Genomic DNA, 18,394 nt, shown 5'->3' with positions numbered 1-18,394 from the left:
TATATCACCTCTAACTTACCTGATACCCTAGGTCAGGGATGGGCAATTCCAGTCCTCAAGGGCCTGATTGGTGTCACAGTTTTGCCCCAGCTCCAGGTAACACACCCGACTCCAATAATAAACTAATCATGATCTTCAATTTAGAATGCAATTTGATTAATCAGCTGTGTTTGCTAGAGATAGAGAAAAAGTGTGACACCAAATCAGGCCCTCGGGGACTGGAGTTGCCCACACCTGCCCTAGACCCACTTAAATTTTCTTACTGCCCCAATAGATCCACAGACGATGCCATCGCACTGCACACTGCCCTATCCCATCTGGACAAGAGGAATACCTATGTAAGAATGCTATTCATTAACTATAGCTCAGCATTCAACACCATAGTACTCTCCAAGCTCATCATTATGTTCGGGGACCTGGGTCTGAACCCCGACCTGTGAAACTGGGTCCTGGACTGCCTGACGGGCTGCACCCAAGTGGTGAAGGTAGGACACAACACCTTCACTTCGCTGATCCACAACACAGGGGCCCCACAAGAGTACATGCTCAGCCCCCTCCTGTACTCTCTGTTCACCCATGACTGCATGGCCACACACGCCTCCAACTCAATCATCAAGTTTGCAGATGACACAACAGTAGTGGGCCTGATTACCAACAATGACGAGACAGCCTACAGGGAGGAGGTGAGGCCCCTGGGAGAGTGGTGCCAGGAAATTACCTCTCACTCAACGTCAACAAAATAAAATATCTGATTGTTGACTACAGGAAACTGCAGAGGGAGCACACCCCTGTCCACATCGATGGGACCGCAGTGAAGGTGAAAAGCTTTAAGTCCCTCATCGTACACATCACTGATGATCTGAAATGGTCAACCCACACAGACAGTGTGGTGGAGAAGGCACAACAGCACCTCTTCATCCTCAAGAAACAAAATGTGGCTTGGCCCCTAAAACCTTCACAAACTTCTACAGATGCACAATTGAGAGCATCCTGTATCACCGACTGGTACGGCAACTGCACCGCCGCAACCACAGTGTTCTCCAGAGGGTGGTGCAGTCTGCCCAACACATTAGCGGGGGCGAACTACCTGCCATCCAGGACACCTACAGCACCTGTTGTCACAGGAAGGCCGAAAAATATCAACCACCCGAGCCACGGCCTGTTCATCTCGCTATCATCCAGAGGGCGTGGTCAGTACACTTGCATCAAAGCTGGGACTGAGAGACCGAAGCTGTTTTTCATTCTTAAGGCCATCAGACTGTTAAATAACCATCACTAGCCAGCTTCCACCCGGTTACGCAAGCCTGAAGCTTACAGGCTGCTGCCCTATATAGATAGACTTGGAATCACTGACCACTTTAATAATGGAACACTTCTCACTTTAATAATGGACATTAGTCACTTTAATAATGTTTACATACTGCTTTACTTATCTCATATGTACATACTGTATTATATTCTACTGTATTTTAGTCAATGCCACTCTGACATTGCTCAATCTAATATTTATATATTTCTTAATTCCATTGTTTTACTTATAGCTTTGTGTGTATTGTTGTGAACCGTTTTTAGATACTACTGCACTGTTAGATGCTACTGCACTGTTGGAGCTAGGAACACAAGCATTTCGCTACACCCATAATAACATCTGCAAAATATGTGTATGTGATTTGATTAGTACCTTAACCCTTTGTAATGAGTGACTGAATGTAATGTTTTAACTCCATCCCAAACCTTAACCCTTACCTTAACCATTTGTAATGAGCGACTAATCCCTTAACCCTAAATTTGATATTTGGAGCAACTTCGAAATTTGACGTTTGGAGAACGTGGCTGAATGTCTAATTCTGCTGTGAGACTGTGAGAGCTTGGTGAGTCTGTTGCCTAGCGATGCCCCAGGATGTTGGGATTCCATTACGGAATCTCTCAGAGCTTCTCCACACACATACACACACACACACACACACACACACACACACACACACACAAACAAACAAACATTTGCTGATGCAAATAAAGTTGTTAGTGCTGCATGCTAATTAAAATGTTGCCAGTAGGAAGAAACAGAAACATGTTCCTTGGAGCTGTTGGGCCATGGTTCTTTCACACCCTGACTCTTCTCCAGTCTTCTGTCATGTTATAATTATTATCATTGTTGTGTGTGTGTGTGTGTGTGTGTGTGTGTGTGTGTGTGTGTGTGTGTGTGTGTGTGTGTGTGTGTGTGTGTGTGTGTGTGTGTGTGTGTGTGTGTGTGTGTGTGTGTGTGTGGTACAGTAATACACTACATGCCCCAAAGGATGTGGACACCTGCTTGTCTAACATCTCATTCCAAAATCATGGGCATTAATATAGAGTTAGTCCCCCCTTTGCTGCTATAATAGCCTCCACTCTTCTGGGAAGGATTTCCACTAGATGTTGGAACATTGCTTCGGAGACTTCCATTCAGCTATTTGTGAGCTGTTGGACAATTAGGCCTGGCTCGCAGTTGGCATTCCAATTCATCCCAAAGGTGTTTGATGGGGTTGAGGTCAGGGCTCTGTGAATGCCAGTCAAGTTCTTCCAAACCGATCCTGACAAATCATTTCTGAATGGACCTTGCTTTGTGCATGAGGCATTGTCATACTGAAACAGGAAAGGTCCTTCCCCAAACTGTTGCCACAAAGTTGGAAGCACAGAATTGTCCAGAATGTCATTGCATGATGTAGCTTTAACTAACATTTACATTTACATTTAAGTCATTTAGCAGACGCTCTTATCCAGAGCGACTTACAAATTGGTGAATTCACCTTCTGACATCCAGTGGAACAGCCACTTTACAATAGTGCATCTAAATCATTAAGGGGGGGGGGAGAAGGATTACTTATCCTATCCTAGGTATTCCTTGAAGAGGTGGGGTTTCAGGTGTCTCCGGAAGGTGGTGATTGACTCCGCTGTCCTGGCGTCGTGAGGGAGTTTGTTCCACCATTGGGGGGCCAGAGCAGCGAACAGTTTTGACTGGGCTGAGCGGGAACTGTACTTCCTCAATGGTAGGGAGGCGAGCAGGCCAGAGGTGGATGAACGCAGTGTCCTTGTTTGGGTGTAGGGCCTGATCAGAGCCTGGAGGTACTGCGGTGCCGTTCCCCTCACAGCTCCGTAGGCAAGCACCATGGTCTTGTAACTAGCTCAAACCATGGTCTTGCCTAGCTCAAACCAAAAACAGCCCCGGTCCTCTGACAGTTGATGTTGAGATGTGTCTGTTACTTGAACTCTGTGAAGCATTTATTTGAGCTGAAATTTCTGATACTGGTAACTCTATTGAACTTATCCTCTGCAGCAGAGTTAACTCTGGGTCTTCCTCATGAAAGCCAGTTTCATCATAGCGGTTGATGTTTTTTGCGACTATATTTTCCGTATTGACTGACTTTCATGTCTTAAAGTAATAATGGACTGTCATTTCTCTTTTCTCTTTCGCTTATTAGAGCTGTTCTTGACTTGGTCTTTTACCAAATAGGGTTATCTTCTGTATACCACCCTCTTCCTTGTCACAACACAAATGATTCTCTGAAACGCATTAAGAAGGAAAGAAATTCCACAAATTAACTTTTAACAAGGCGCACCTGTTAATTGAAATGCATTCCAGGTGACTACCTCATGAAGCTGGTTCAAATCAAATCAAATTTATTTATATAGCCCTTTTTACATTAGCTGATATATCAAAGTCCTGTACAGAAACCCAGCCTAAACCCCCAAACAGCAAGCAATGCAGGTGTAGAAGCACGATGGCTAGGAATAAGGGGGCGGCAGGGTAGCCTAGTGGTTAGAGCGTTGGGCTAGTAACCACAAAGGTTGTAAGTTCAAATCCCCGAGCTGACAAGGTCTGTCGTTCTGTCGTTCTGCCCCTGAACAGGCAGTCAACCCACTGTTCCTAGGCCGTCATTGAAAATAAGAATTTGTTCTTAACTGACTTGCCTGGTTAAATAAAGGTATAAATAAAAATAATTCCCTAGAGAGGAACCAGGCTATGAGGGGAGGCCAGTCCTCCTCTGGCTGTGCTGGGTGGGGATTATAACAGAACATGGCCAAGATGTTCAAATGTTCATAAATAGTTGTCAAGGGTGCAACAAGTCAGCACATCAGGAGTAAATGTCAGTTGGCTTGGTTGAGAGAATGCCAAGAGTGTGCAAAGCACACTCAAGAATGCAAAAGGTGGCTACTTTGAAGAATATACTTTGATTTGTTTAACACTTGTTTGGTTACTACATGATTCCATATGTGTTATTTCATAGTTTTGATATCTTCACTATTATTCTACAATGTAGAAAATAGTAAAAACGTAGAAAATAGTAAAAACAAAGAAAAACCCTTGAGTGGGTATTGTCAAACTTTTGACTGGTACTGTATGTTGCCACGAGCAGCACTGCATATATTGCGATGAGCGAGATGCACGACTTAAGGTCACACACAGTATCGGCACTGGTTTGCTTCACGCCTCTACAATGTGGTAGCCACGGGAACAAAACAGCCGAGAAGTTGAGCCTCGCGCTTTAAAGATCCAGCACAGTCATCCTGATTCCCATGTACAATTGCCTTTTGACTGACTAAAACATAACCCATAATTTTTTTTACAATAAATACACTGACTTTGAGAAAACATACTTTGTCTCTCATTTCCAATCAGGAAGTGTAAAAAGACAGACTGGGTGGGCAGGTAGCTCACCTTGACTGACAGTTCTTTGAAACACCTACATCAGGCAACATGGGCACAGTATTGCAGTGAGATCATCTCAATCAAATTTGCTTATACGTAAAACAACTCAAGTCACATTGAAATTGCATGCAACATCCAATCCTTTCATACATCACATCATCGTTTCACAAATTATTTGTTTATCCAACAGTTTGGTTATTGTAACAGCATCAATGTAGACAAAATGTTGGCTGCACAATTTAGCTAGCTAAATTCCCTAATTCCCTAATTCCTAATGGAATTGTCAGCGCTGTTTAATCTTGCACAATTTCAGTTGAAATTAGACAGGGTGAGTTCTGGGTACAGTTCATAATATATAGACCCAAGTGTGAGGTTGAATTGAACACATACAAGCAGGGACGGGACAATAAGTAGAACAGAGCCAGCTGTTCTCTCTCTCATGTGAGCATGTCAGAGATTATGAAGAAACCGTGAGCATGCCAGAGATTATGGAGGAACCGTGAGCTCACACAGGAAAGCATGCTCAAGCGAAAGAGGGAACGGCCTCTTACACAGACAGGAACCTTGTAAAAAATATGATATGGTAAATGGCTTAAAGTAGTTCATCTTAATTTATCCACCATCTTTGCTTAATAACAAATCAACACATGCTTTCCTTCCTTCCTCCCTACCTCCTTCCCTGCAGCGTCTAATGGGACCAGGAGGAGTGGACGGAGGGATGCCCATAATGAACGGAACGGCAGGGGCGCATGGAGGAGCAGGAGGGGGAGGAGGGGAGGACTACCAACACTGGATGGAGGGGAAGATGGCCCAAGCCCAGGCTCAGGCCCTACAGGCTCAGGCCCTACAGTCCCAGGTGGCTAAGGCCTCCTCCCAGCACCACTCCCAGCCCCACAGACAGGGCAGCGAGGTCTACTCCAACACCCTACCCGTACGCAAGAACGCCCCCGCCAAGAGCAACACTACCATGGGTAAGGAGGACCAGGATAGCGGAGCTCCAAAAACATTTTGAGAGGCCCTCAAAGTTGGGCACCGGAAACACATGTATAGTAGCTACACTGTAACAAATTGATGAAAATGTTTTTCTAAAATCTTACAGTTAGCTACTGCAATTCAATATTACAGTACAGTACTATAAAACCAATTCATTATGGGGGCTCAATAGCATTCCGCAATATAGGCAGTCAAGTTAGAATATTACAGAATACATCACTAGTGTACTTTTAGGAATTTAGCCACAGTCACAAAGACCTTGGTGACAGAACTGCTTGTTTGTGACCTTCAAGAATTAGATATACACTCCATGCGGTCAAGGAGCACATTTTGTGCAGTGTGTGCTGCTCTTGTTCTCTCCATCTACTTTTAATGGCTCCTATCCCACCTTTTATCACAGTGTACACCTGCAGTTAGAGGGGTTGGGTTAAATACAAAGACACATTTCGGTTGAATGCATTCAGTTTTGAATAGGTATCCCCTCCCCCGACAGTTTAGGAATGACATTAGGTACAGTGGGAGTTTATGTAAAAGGGCTTTATTAATGAAAAAATAGAAATGTATCAACCTACGTGACATCTAAGAGGGACCAGTGGTGTAAAGTACTTTAGCAGAAATACTTTATTAATTAAAGGATCAACCTTTTTTTCAATGACATACCCAAATCTAACTGCCTGTAGCTCATGACCTGAAGCAAGGATATGCATATTCATGGTACTATTTGAAAAGAAACACTTTGAAGTTTGTGGAAATGTGAAATGAATGTAGGAGAATAACACATTTGATCTGGTAAAAGATAATACAAACAAAAAAACATGTGTTTTCTGATTTTTTTTTTGTTCCATCTTTGAAATGCAAGAGAAAGACCATAATACAATATTGCCGTTTAGGCACAATCAAAATTTTGGCCATTAGATGGCTGTAGTGTGTTTCAGATTGATCCAGTGAAGCATTGCAATACTGGACAATATTTTGTATCAAGTCTGCCCAAATGTGTCGAATTGGACAATTGATACTTTTTCAAGTACATAACTATAGAGAACATACAACAATGATATGGTAATACAAAATGTAAGTTTACAGACTCCCAGGAATGTCATATATGATGGCTCATTAGCTTATACAGTAACTTTCACACATCTAGATGGCCGGGCGGGGTGGGTGTGGAGCCATAGACAGCAGGGGTTCAAACTGTAGAACCCAGTTCCTACATTTGAATATAAAAATGCATTTTATCAAACAAAACTATGCTACATTTTATCTCTGGGACCCTCAGAATTACAAATCAGACCATGATTACTGAATATAAGTACATTATTTACCTTCAGAGGTGAATGTATCCAATCAGTTGCCGTAATAAACATTTTTTGATGTTGTGCACTCTACTCAAACAATGGTATTTATTTCACTGTAATAGCTACTGTGAATTGGACAGTGAAGTTAGATTAACAACAATTTAAGCTTTCTGCCTATATAAGACATGTCTATGTCCTGGAAAGTTTGCTGTTACTTACAATGTCATGCTAATCACACTGGCACACGTTAGCTCAACCATTCCGGTATAGGTACACTGATCCTATAAAGGTTATAAAGTACTACTTAAGTAGCTTTTTGGGATATCTGTACTTTACTTTACTATTTATATTTTTGACAACTTTTACTTTTACATCACTAAATTCCTAAAGAAAATTATGTACTTTTTACTCCGTACATTTTCCCTGAAAATGGTCTAATTCACACACTTTTCAAGAGAACATCCCTGTTCATCCCTACTTTCTCTGATCTTGCAGACTCACTAAACACACATGCTTAATTTGTAATGATGTCTGAGTGTTGAAGTGGAACCCTAGCTATCTGTAAATAAAATAAAAACAAGAAAAGGGCACCATCTGGTTTGATTAATACAAGAAATTAGAAATTATTATTGATACTTGAGTATATTTTAGCAATTACGATTTTGTAAACATTTGTCTGTTTATATCTTTCAGGCAAAATGGCACAAATCCTAGGTGAATTAGGTTCATATAAAAATGAGGTGAAGGGCAGAGGCAAGGCTTTAAGAATAATGGAAAATATACTTATGGTTTGATTCAACCTGTATCTCAGAAGTTCTGTGCTATAGAGTGATTTAAAATTCTCAACAACAAAAGAGTGATAAAATTAAGATCTGACTGGCCATCTGTATAGGACTAAGGACTAAATCTTGGAGCTCAATTGAATCCGTATCAATTTTAGATTGAGCTGACATAACCGTGTGTTAATGCAGGTTTTCAGTAAATGTATGAAAATCATGATTTTGAGTAACAGTATTGCACATTTCATATAGCCTAATTTTGTCCAGACAGCCTAGCCACCAATCAAGCAACATTATGGACTAAATGTTCAAATCCTTTTGCTCAGGATTCTTTTGCTGCGACAACACTGGTCAAATTAAGATCCTACACCTGTAGATATAGTCTCTGCTCCCACTGTAGTGAAACGTTTTAAGAAGTCCAGCTAGTAACTCCCTGTTTCATTTGGTTTTCTTCCGTTTTGGTGTCCATTGAACACATCCCTAGATTTGTTGTGATAGTCTCTGTTCCTTTCTCCCTCGCTCCTCCAGGTCCAGAGACCCGAACCCTTCCCCGGTCTAGCTCTATGGCAGCAGGGCTGGAGAGGAACGGTCGTACCCGTGTCCAGGCCATTTTCTCCCATGCGGCTGGGGACAACAGCACCCTGCTCAGCTTCTCTGAAGGAGACGTCATCACCCTGCTGGTGCCTGAGGCCCGTGATGGATGGCACTATGGAGAGAACGAGAAGAACAAGATGTAAGTAGCCTAACTCCATCTGATTCACTTTGTCTATGGCACCAGTAACATTTAGTTGGTGGTCCTCTGAAGCTCATTTGGCAGAGCATGTCACTGGCAATGCCACAATAGTGGGGTTTGATTCTCGGGACCACCTATACTTGAAAAATGTATGCACGCATGACTGTAAATTGCTCTGGAGAAAAGCATAATGGTATTTATTAGGGTGAATCTTTACATGAGATATGAAATCATACAGTAAGTTTCCTAACTCTTGGTTTTGTTGTCAAATGCTGCTGTCAATGTTGAATTACTGTTGCTGTTGTTGAATCTTTGTGTCTCCTCATCAGGCGGGGCTGGTTCCCTTTCTCTTACACACGTGTCATCCCCGAGACTGAAAGCGACAAACTACGAGTCAACAAGTACATTTTCTCTTTTTTTTGCAGTATTGTGTTGGGTATTTGCAAGGAAACAGGCCTTTAATGCTCATCTTTGTGTTATTCATTAGAAAATTATCTGTTCATGTGAGATTAGTTATTTTCAGTTCTGGCTATGTCTTTGTCTAATTATGTCTGGTTCCAGTAATCAGCTATTCTCATTTCAGTCTGTGTGTAACTAACTGTCTGTATGTCTGTTTCCAGTCTCCACCATGGTAAGAGCAGCAGCACAGGCAACCTGTTGGAGAAAGAGGACATGGCAAGTGCCCCTCCCCCTGACTACGGTATGTCATCTCGCCTGCTGGCACAGAGCGCTGCGATGGCACACAGCAGACAACAGCGCCCATACAGCATGACAGGGCCAAGCTTCTCACAGGTAAACAACAACAACACGCACACAGACACAGACACACAAAAAGACACACACACTTGACCCCCAATCCCTTCTTCCCCCAAACACGTGTAAATATTGGGCTATAAATTGTGCCTTGCTGTGTTATATTTATGCTAAAATGTGTCATCTATTCTACTGAGCCATTTACTTTATGTTCGTATTCTCATCTTTTATTATTGTTGTTGCATTGTCGAGAAGGAACCTGCAAGTAAGCCTTTCATTGTACAGTATATACCATGTGTATCCTGTACATACGACTACTAAAACACGAAACTTGAACTTTGGCATCCACACGTAACCTTTATTCAACCTTTATTTAACTAGGCAAGTCAGTTGAGAACAAATTCCTATTTACAATGATGGCCTACACCGGCCAAACCCGGACGACGCTGGGCCAATTGTGCGCCGCCCTATGGAACTCCCAATCACAGCCGATTGTGATAGAGCCTGAATTTGAACCAGGGTGTCTGTAGTGACACCTCAAGCACTGAGATGCAGTGCCATAGACTGCTGCGCCATTCGGGATCCACATACAACCCCCCCAAAAAAGACTCACACCCAGAGTTCAGTTCCCTCTGCTTTGGAAACGGTAGCTGAGCTGATGGGATGGTAGTGCGTCAGAGAGAAACACAGAGAGACAGTGTGTGTCTTGTAAAACTTGTGGGGACACACAATTCAGTCCTATTCAAAAACCGTACCCTTACCTTAACCCCACTGGCGATTTTTAGCATGCAAACAAACACAAAAATGGTGGGGATGCATGCCAGCAAAGCCACTACACAACACTAAACAATATATTAATTGCACTGTAACGGTGACAAACTGTGCCCACAAACTGTCCCAACAGCAGAGACCGAACAGCAGTCCCAACACCTAACCACTACTAAACCTGGCTATCAGCTGAGCCTTGTCTGGCAGCGAAACAGTTCATTCAGCCTCATTTACTGCCTTTAAAAAAACATAGCTGATATGGCTGACTTGCTTAAACAATTGTGGTTTCTGCTGAGAATTGAGATGTGCAAACTATGGTATAAGGGGACGACAAGCGGATAAGAGGCAATTAATGAGTGAGCGAGGACAGACGTAGTCAATATAACTATTTGTTCAACACTTTTCAAATATACAGCGACAGAATTCAGAACGTGCCGTTCTTACAGTGTTCTCCCTGTACACCAAGTCCAAAGTGTAGGATAAATAAAGGGGGCATATAAGCAGACAATGAAATCTCTTACAAAATTCAATGATTACATTTCTCTAAAACAGGTTATAGGCTACATGTGCACCACCAAGTCAAAACAGTGGGCAAAATTAAGAAGGGAAAATACACCAAATTATTAGGGTGAGGCAAATGGGCTACTAACGGCTTACTACAAAGCATACATTTAGTATTACTTTCTTAGCTACTGTATACATATCTCCCTGGCATATTACATAATTTATGCAGCAGCGTACAATATATTTTTGGACTCACCTTCTAGTGCTGTGCTTACTTGAAGGTGGCGCGGGAGTACTTTTTGGCCAAATTTTATCATCAAAGTCACGCATTCTCTGGGTTTTTGGTGCTTTCAAAGACAACTGGGAACTATTGGGAAAAAAGGTTGACTCATGATGACATCAGTGATCTTCAGGTCATAGCTCTAGAAAGAGGCCCGAGTTCCCAACTTACAATTCCGAGTTGAATGACCGTTTAAATGTACTTTCCCAGTCGGAGCTCATTTTTATTTATACCTATATTTAACTCTGCAAGTCAGTTACGAACAAATTCTTATTTACAATGACAGCCTACCCCGGCGGCACTGGGCCAATTGTGTGCGGGACTCACAATCACAGCAGGATATGATTCAGCCTGGGTTCAAACCGGGGACTGTAGTGACGTCTCTTGCACTGAGATGATGTGCCTTAGACGACTGCGCCACTGGGGAAGTTCCCAGTTGTCTTGAACTCATTGAAGTCAGATTTCCCAGTCCCGAGTTAAGTTGTTTTGTGTGCGGCAGAAATCATGCTGGATTGACAAATCAAATCAAATCAAAGTTTATTTGTCACGTACGCTGAATACAACAGTGCAATAGTGCAAAAAAGGTATTGGGTGAACAACAGGTAGGTAAAGAAATAAAATAACAGTAAAAAGACAGGCTATATACAGTAGCGAGGCTATAAAAGTAGTGAGGCTACATACAGACACTGGTTAGTCAGGCTGATTGAGGTAGTATGTACATGTGGATATGGTTAAAGTTACTATGCATATATGATGAACAGAGAGTAGCAGTAGCGTAAAAGATGGGCTGGCGGGTGGTGGGCGGGACACAATGCAGATAGCCTGGTTAGCCAATATGAGAAAGCACTGGTTGGTCGGCCCAATTGAGGTAGTATGTACATGAATGTATAGTTAAAGTGACTGCATATATGATCAACAGAGAGTAGCAGCAGCATAAAATAGGTGTTGGGGAGGTTGGGGGGCTGCACACAATGCAAATATTCTGGGTAGCCATTTGATTACATGTTCAGGAGTCTTATGGCTTGGGGGTTAAACTGTTGAGAAGCCTTTTTATCCTAGACTTGGCACTCAGGGTACCGCTTGCCATGCGGTAGTAGAGAATAGTCTATGACTGGGGTGGGTGACTGGGGTCTTCCTTTTTTAGGGCCTTCCTCTGACACCGCCTGGTGTAGAGGTCCTGGATGGTAGCTTAGCCCCAGTAATGTACTGGGCCGTATGCACTACCCTCTGTCATTCCTTGCGGTCAGAGGAAGAGCAATTGCCGTACCAGGCAGTGATGCAACCAGTCAGGATGCTCTCGATGGTGCAGCTGTAGAACTTTTGAGGATCTCAGGACCCATGCCAAATCTTTTTAGTTTCCTGAGGGGGAATAGGCTTTGTCGTGCCCTCTTCACAACTGCTTTAGTGTGTTTGGACCATGATAGCTTGTTGGTGATGTGGCATATATTAGTATTATATATACAGTACATACAATACTGTACATACACTACTCAAGCTCACTTAGCTAGGTACAGCCAAATATACTGAACAAAAATAAATAAAAAAATGCAACATGCAACAATTTCAACGATTTTATTCAGTTACAGTTCATATGAGGAAATCAGTCAATTGAAATACATTTTTTAGGCCCTAATCTATGGATTTCACATGATTAGGCAGGGGCACAGCCATTGGTGGGCCTGTGAGGGCAGAGGGCCACCCACTTGGGAGCCAGGCCCACCCACTGGGGAGGCAGGCCCAGCCAATCAGAATAAGTTTAATACAGCCAAAAAAGGGCTTTATTAAAGACAGAAATACTCCTCAATTTCACCAGCTGTCCGAGTGGCTGGTCTCAAATGATCCCGCAGGTGAAGAAGCTGAGTGTGGAGGTCTTCGGCTGCTGTGGTTACACGTGGTTTGCGGTTGTGAGGCCGGTTGGACGTACTGCCAAATTCTCTAAAATGACATTGGAGGCGGCTTATGGTAGAGAAATTAACATTACATTTTCTGGCAACAGCTCTGGTGGACATTCCTGCAGCCAGCATGTCAATTGCACACTCCCTCAAAACTTGAGACATCTGTGGCATTGTGTTCTGTGACAAGACTACACATTTAAGAGTGGCCTTTTATTGTTCCCAGCAAAAGGTGCACCTGTGGTATGATCATGTTGTTTTTTAATCAGCTTCTTGATATGCCACACCTGTCAGGTGGATGGATTATCTTGACAAAGGAGAAATGCTCACTAACAGGGACGTAAACCAATTTGGGCACAATATTTTAGAGAAATAAGCTTTTTGTGCTTATGGATCTTTTCTAGGATATTTCATTTCAGCTCATGGAACATGGGACGAGCACTTTACATGTTGTGTTTATATTTTTGTTCAGTTTATATAGGAGGGGTCAACCATCAATGTGACAGGCTGTGTGTTTTACCAGTACACCAGGTCCCCAGTCTCACTCAACACAGCTTTCTCACAACGTTCGGGCCCATTAACTTACGTAAACAGGGGATCAGTTCCTCTCTGCCTCACACACACAATCTGTGTGTCTGTTTGTCAAGGATGTGTGTGCATGTGTGTGTGTGAGCATGTGTTTCTGAATCTGTCTGTGTGTGTCTGTCCGTCCATGTGCGTGCGTGCATGTGTGTGTGTGACTGGCCTCACAGAGATGACAGAGCCCAGATTGGAGAAGGCTGCTTGCTGCTTGGCTGCCTCTGGTACTGACGAAAGTAGTTGTGACAGGAGCCCGCTGATAACATGAAGAGGGACTGGCCCAGCTGACTGTAGACACACACACATTGTCGCTGTTTGCGAGAGTGAGCGGGAGCTATGTCACATTATGTAACACCAAAACCCTCCAAACTCAACCCTTTACAGGGCTTTCGGGTAGGAGGAGGTGGAGAGGTACTGTACGTGGGCATGATAATAGTCTCTAATTGCTCAGATAGTCACGTAACAACTCCTTTGTCTTGTTTTCCAAACCTCAAATCATTTTAGGGATATGTCTCTAGTGGCGTTCTGAGAGAATAGAGATAGTTACAACAGACAGTTCTGTTAGTTCTATAGTTGTATCACTCTGACTAAAGGCAATGGTGTTCTGCTGATGCCCCCTACTGGCTCATATCAGTATGTCAACTGTCAACACTTCATTGACTGATAATATCATATTTATATAGGCCATTTAGCACTTTTATCCAAAGCAACATATAGTCCTGTATGCATAAATGTTTCTTAATTGTGGCCCTAGCAGGAATCAAACCCACGGTTCTTGGCATTGTAAGCACCACATGCTATCGACTGAGATACATTGGACCATAAACTACTGCTGATAAACAATAGCCTACCTGTCTGTCTGTCGACCTTGCCTAACATGGCAGTACAATATAGCCAGCAAATCAATTGCTACTGTTTAGGATTGCCAATCAAGCAATACTGTTGTCATGAATTCTCAAGTTTCCAGTGTGACACAAAAGTGGCAATGACTTGATGACTGAAAAGTGGTTTGTCTTTGTCTCAACAGCAAGGACTTGAAGAGTATGAGCAACGTTTTTCAACAAGGTAAGCTCACTCTTCTCTCTATAAGATACAAACAAATACCTTTGATTGTGATACTGAATTGGTAAGGTTTGGACAGGATTTCACTAGAAAGACTGGGGATGCATTACATATACAGTATCAAAGAGTAGCCAGTACAAGTAGGCAGGTCATTCCACTGATTGGAACTCTGACTTTACAGCATCAACTGTCAAACTACAAACAAGGACACATCAGGTTTTTGTTGTGTTATTTTCCATTTTAATTGTTTCCTTTCTGTGATTTATGTTTCTGTTTTCTCCCCTCAATTTGATTATGAGACTTAGCTATGATATTATCATGATCATGTGGGATAAAAAGGTTGGTTTAGGTTTGTTTGATACTGACATTTGGGCCAGCCGATCACAGTAAGAGGTGAGATTCTAGACCCGGTACCCAAAAGCCCAATGGTGGTCCACCTCAACCCATGTTGGACCAATGGGAATCACTTATCCTTATCCCATTTATCCTAATAAGTATTTTACCTCAATGTTTTTTCCTTTTACCTTGAAACATATGTTTTGCATGAGCTTTTATCGTTAAGTTTAATTTGGGTTATTTTTACATTCATTTTTTCTGTTTTTAAATTTGAAGTCAGGGAAAAGCCTCAAACTTACACACTCCCATACTGACCCTCCACGCATCATGCAGCTAGCTAGCGCCTCCATATTATTACTACTATCCCGCTGCGACCCACACTGTGCTCAGTGTCAATGTGTAGACTACAGTATAGTAGACCTGGGTCCATGTAGTCTGTGTTTTCTATACTATTTGAACTCAGGTCTGCAGTCAACATTGACTGTGAAAGGCTGTCAGTTCATGTCCGAGAAATGAAATGAAAAACATTGTACTGTCTCCTCCCTATACCTCTGGGGGAAATGTTATGTTTACTGTATGAAATACTATGATATTGAAATAATCGTTGTGAATGGATGAAGGGAATGTTCAGACAGAGGCAGTAACATGACACCCAGCTCCAGTACATGCGTTGCTCCACTGTTGTTTCTATGAGTGCCTATATACCCCACCTACCTGGAAGCTTCTCCTTCTCTTTTGTTCCACAGTTCCGAAGGGGGAACAGTTCCGAAATTGATTTCAACAGTGTGAGAAGGGACAGACAGACACACAGACAGACACAGACTCAGCTTGCTGCTGCTGCAATAGGACTGACTGCCTGCCAGGCACCTCTGCAATCCCTCATCAATAGCCCTCCTCGCCAGTCACTCTCACCCCTTCTCTCCCACCCTCTCTCTAACCCTCAGCCCTCCTCTCTCGCATTCTCTATAACCCTCACCCCTCCTCTCTCACCCTCTCTCTAACCCTCACCCCTCCTCTCTCACCCTCTCTCTAACCCTCACCCCTCCTCACTCTAACCCTCACTCCTCTCCCGCCCACTTTCTATCCCTCACTCCTCCTCTCCCACCCTCTCTCTAACCCTCACCCCTCCTCTCTCGCATTCTCTCTAACCCTCACCCCTCCTCTCTCACTCTATCTCTAACCCTCACCCCTCCTCTCTCACCCTCTCTCTAACCCTCACCCCTCCTCTCTCACCCCCTCTCTAACCCTCAATCCTCAACTTCCACCCTCTCTCTAACCCTCACCTCTTCTCTCGCCCTCTCTCTAATCCACCACAACACTCCCCTCTCCACCTGAGCATACCAGTCCATTTCCCGTCCCCCCCCCGTCCCCCCGTCCTCTCCTTTCCATCCCACCAAGGGGCAGACTTGTCTTTCCCCCTATACTCTTCCTCCTCACTCTCCTCACACCCTGCACTTCCACGCTACGCTGCAGTTCCCAGGCCAAGCACTGGTGGAACCAGAACCACAAAGCAGAACCAACTAACCCCACGCTAAAGGACTGACACCATCCTGAGCCATCTTTATTAAAATCATTGGAATGATGGACTTTGTCTGAGGAGGAACAGTTGTCAAACCTTCGCTTGTCTTTCATGCATGTACATGTCTTTTCTATTTAATCGGAATTTCTTCCTCTGCAAACATACAATAAAATTAAACAAATGTTTTTAAATAAAATCTTCAGTGTTCTCCAGCAGAATCAAGGCTGAAAGATGAAGGATTTATAATACCAGTGTAAATCAAAATGGTAATCCAAAGGGGATTGTTTTAATAATGTAAAGATGATCATGTATGATGATCAAAAAGTTCAAGTTCATCTACAGTATACTGTGTCTTCTTATGCTTCAGACAGTGACTTTACTTTACAGACTGTGAGGCCCTTCGGGTAACTTCTAATATCGCTCTTTAAATGAGAGGTTATGTATCACATGTAGTGAAATAACTCAAATGGAAATGTTCATTTTTCATTTGAATTTATGAGGGAATGCGACCAATGAAATAGATGGCAATGAATATGTACTGTACATAAATGTACCATACAATAAAATGGATGATAAATTATTATTATTATTTTTATTTCACCTTTATTTAACCAGGTAGGCCTGTTGAGAACAAGTTCTCATTTGCAATTGCGACCTGGCCAAGATAAAGCATAGCAGTTTGACACATACAACAACTCAGTTGCACATGGAATGAACAAAACATACAGAAAATAATACAGTATAAAAAAAGAAAACAACGTATATAAACAGTGAGTGCAAATTAGGTCAATAAGTGATCTGTGAGCTGCTCTGACAGCTGGTTCTTAAAGCTAGTGAGGGAGATGGGAATCTCCAGCTTCAGTGATTTTTGCAGTTCGTTCCAGTCAGTGGCAGCAGAGAACTGGAAGGAAAGGTGAACAAATGAGGAATTGGCTTTGGGGGTGACCAGTGAGATATACCTTCTGGAGCGCGTGCTACGAGTGGGTGCTGCTATGGTGACCAGCGAGCTGAGATAGGGCGGGGCTGAGTAGTTTATGTAGTGTATGGGGCTTTGGTAGCAAAACGGATGGCACTGTGATAGACTACATCCAGTTTGCTGAGTAGAGTTTTGGAGGCTATTTTATAGATGACATCGCCGAAGTCAAGGATCGGTAGGATGGTCAGTTTTACGAGGGTATGTTTGGCAGCATGAGTGAAGGAAGCTTTGTTGCGAAATAGGAAGCCGATTCTAGATTTAATTTTTGATTGGAGATGCTTAATGTGAGTCTGGAAGGAGAGTTTACAGTCTAGCCAGACACCTAGGTATTTGTAGTTATCCACGTATTCTAAGTCAGAGCCGTCCAAAGTAGTGATGCTAGATGGGCGGGCAGGTGCGGGCAATGATCGGTTGAATAGCATGCATTTTGTTTTATTTGTGTTTAAGAGCAGTTGGAGGCCACGGAAGGAGAGTTCTATGGCATTGAAGCTCGTCTGGAGGTTAGTTAACACAGTGTCCAAAGAAGGGCCAGAGGTATACAGAATGGTGTCATCTGCGTAGAGGTGGATCAGAGAATCAAATCAAATCAAATTTTATTTGTCACATACACATGGTTAGCAGATGTTAATGCGAGTGTAGCGAAATGCTTGTGCTTCTAGTTCCGACAATGCAGTAATAACCAACAAGTAATCTAACTAACAATTCCAAAACTACTGTCTTATACACAAGTGTAAGGGGATAAAGAATATGTACATAAAGATATATAAATGAGTGATGGTACAGAGCAGCATAGGCAAGATACAGTAGATGGTATCGAGTACAGTATATACATATGAGATGAGTATGTAAACAAAGTGGCATAGTTAAAGTGGCTAGTGATACATGTATTACATAAAGATGCAGTAGATGATATAGAGTACAGTATATACGTATACATATGAGATGAATAATGTAGGGTATGTAAACATTATATTAGGTAGCATTGTTTAAAGTGGCTAGTGATATATTTTACATCATTTCCCATCAATTCCCATTATTAAAGTGGCTGGAGTTGAGTCAGTGTGTTGGCAGCAGCCACTCAATGTTAGTGGTTGCTGTTTAACAGTCTGATGGCCTTGAGATAGAAGCTGTTTTTCAGTCTCTCGGTCCCAGCTTTGATGCACCTGTACTGACCTCGCCTTCTGGATGATAGCGGGGTGAACAGGCAGTGGCTCGGGTGGTTGTTGTCCTTGATGATC

The 18,394-nt window shown here is 42.8% G+C and overlaps 1 protein-coding gene across 6 annotated transcripts in view; it reads left to right on the top strand.

Annotated features, from left to right (window-relative positions):
- The window catches only part of LOC135512075 (brain-specific angiogenesis inhibitor 1-associated protein 2-like), a 177,223-nt gene that overhangs the window by 146,683 nt on the left and 12,146 nt on the right, over window positions 1-18,394 (top strand). For 5 of the 6 annotated variants that reach the window (XM_064933717.1, XM_064933712.1, XM_064933716.1 and 2 more), the window contains 5 exons: window positions 5,373-5,658; window positions 8,283-8,487; window positions 8,817-8,888; window positions 9,108-9,279; window positions 14,291-14,328. In XM_064933717.1, the coding sequence (XP_064789789.1) occupies window positions 5,373-5,658; window positions 8,283-8,487; window positions 8,817-8,888; window positions 9,108-9,279; window positions 14,291-14,328 (773 nt within the window). Of the gene's footprint in view, window positions 1-5,372; window positions 5,659-8,282; window positions 8,488-8,816; window positions 8,889-9,107; window positions 9,280-14,290; window positions 14,329-15,407; window positions 15,689-18,394 lie in introns of those variants that run through there. The other variant, XM_064933715.1, reaches the window with a different exon arrangement.

This window comes from Oncorhynchus masou, chromosome 24 (assembly GCF_036934945.1).
Source record: "Oncorhynchus masou masou isolate Uvic2021 chromosome 24, UVic_Omas_1.1, whole genome shotgun sequence".
Classification (NCBI taxonomy): Eukaryota; Metazoa; Chordata; class Actinopteri; order Salmoniformes; family Salmonidae; genus Oncorhynchus; species Oncorhynchus masou.
Note: the sequence above shows the minus strand (reverse complement) of the source record. Positions and strands in the feature narration are given on the sequence as shown.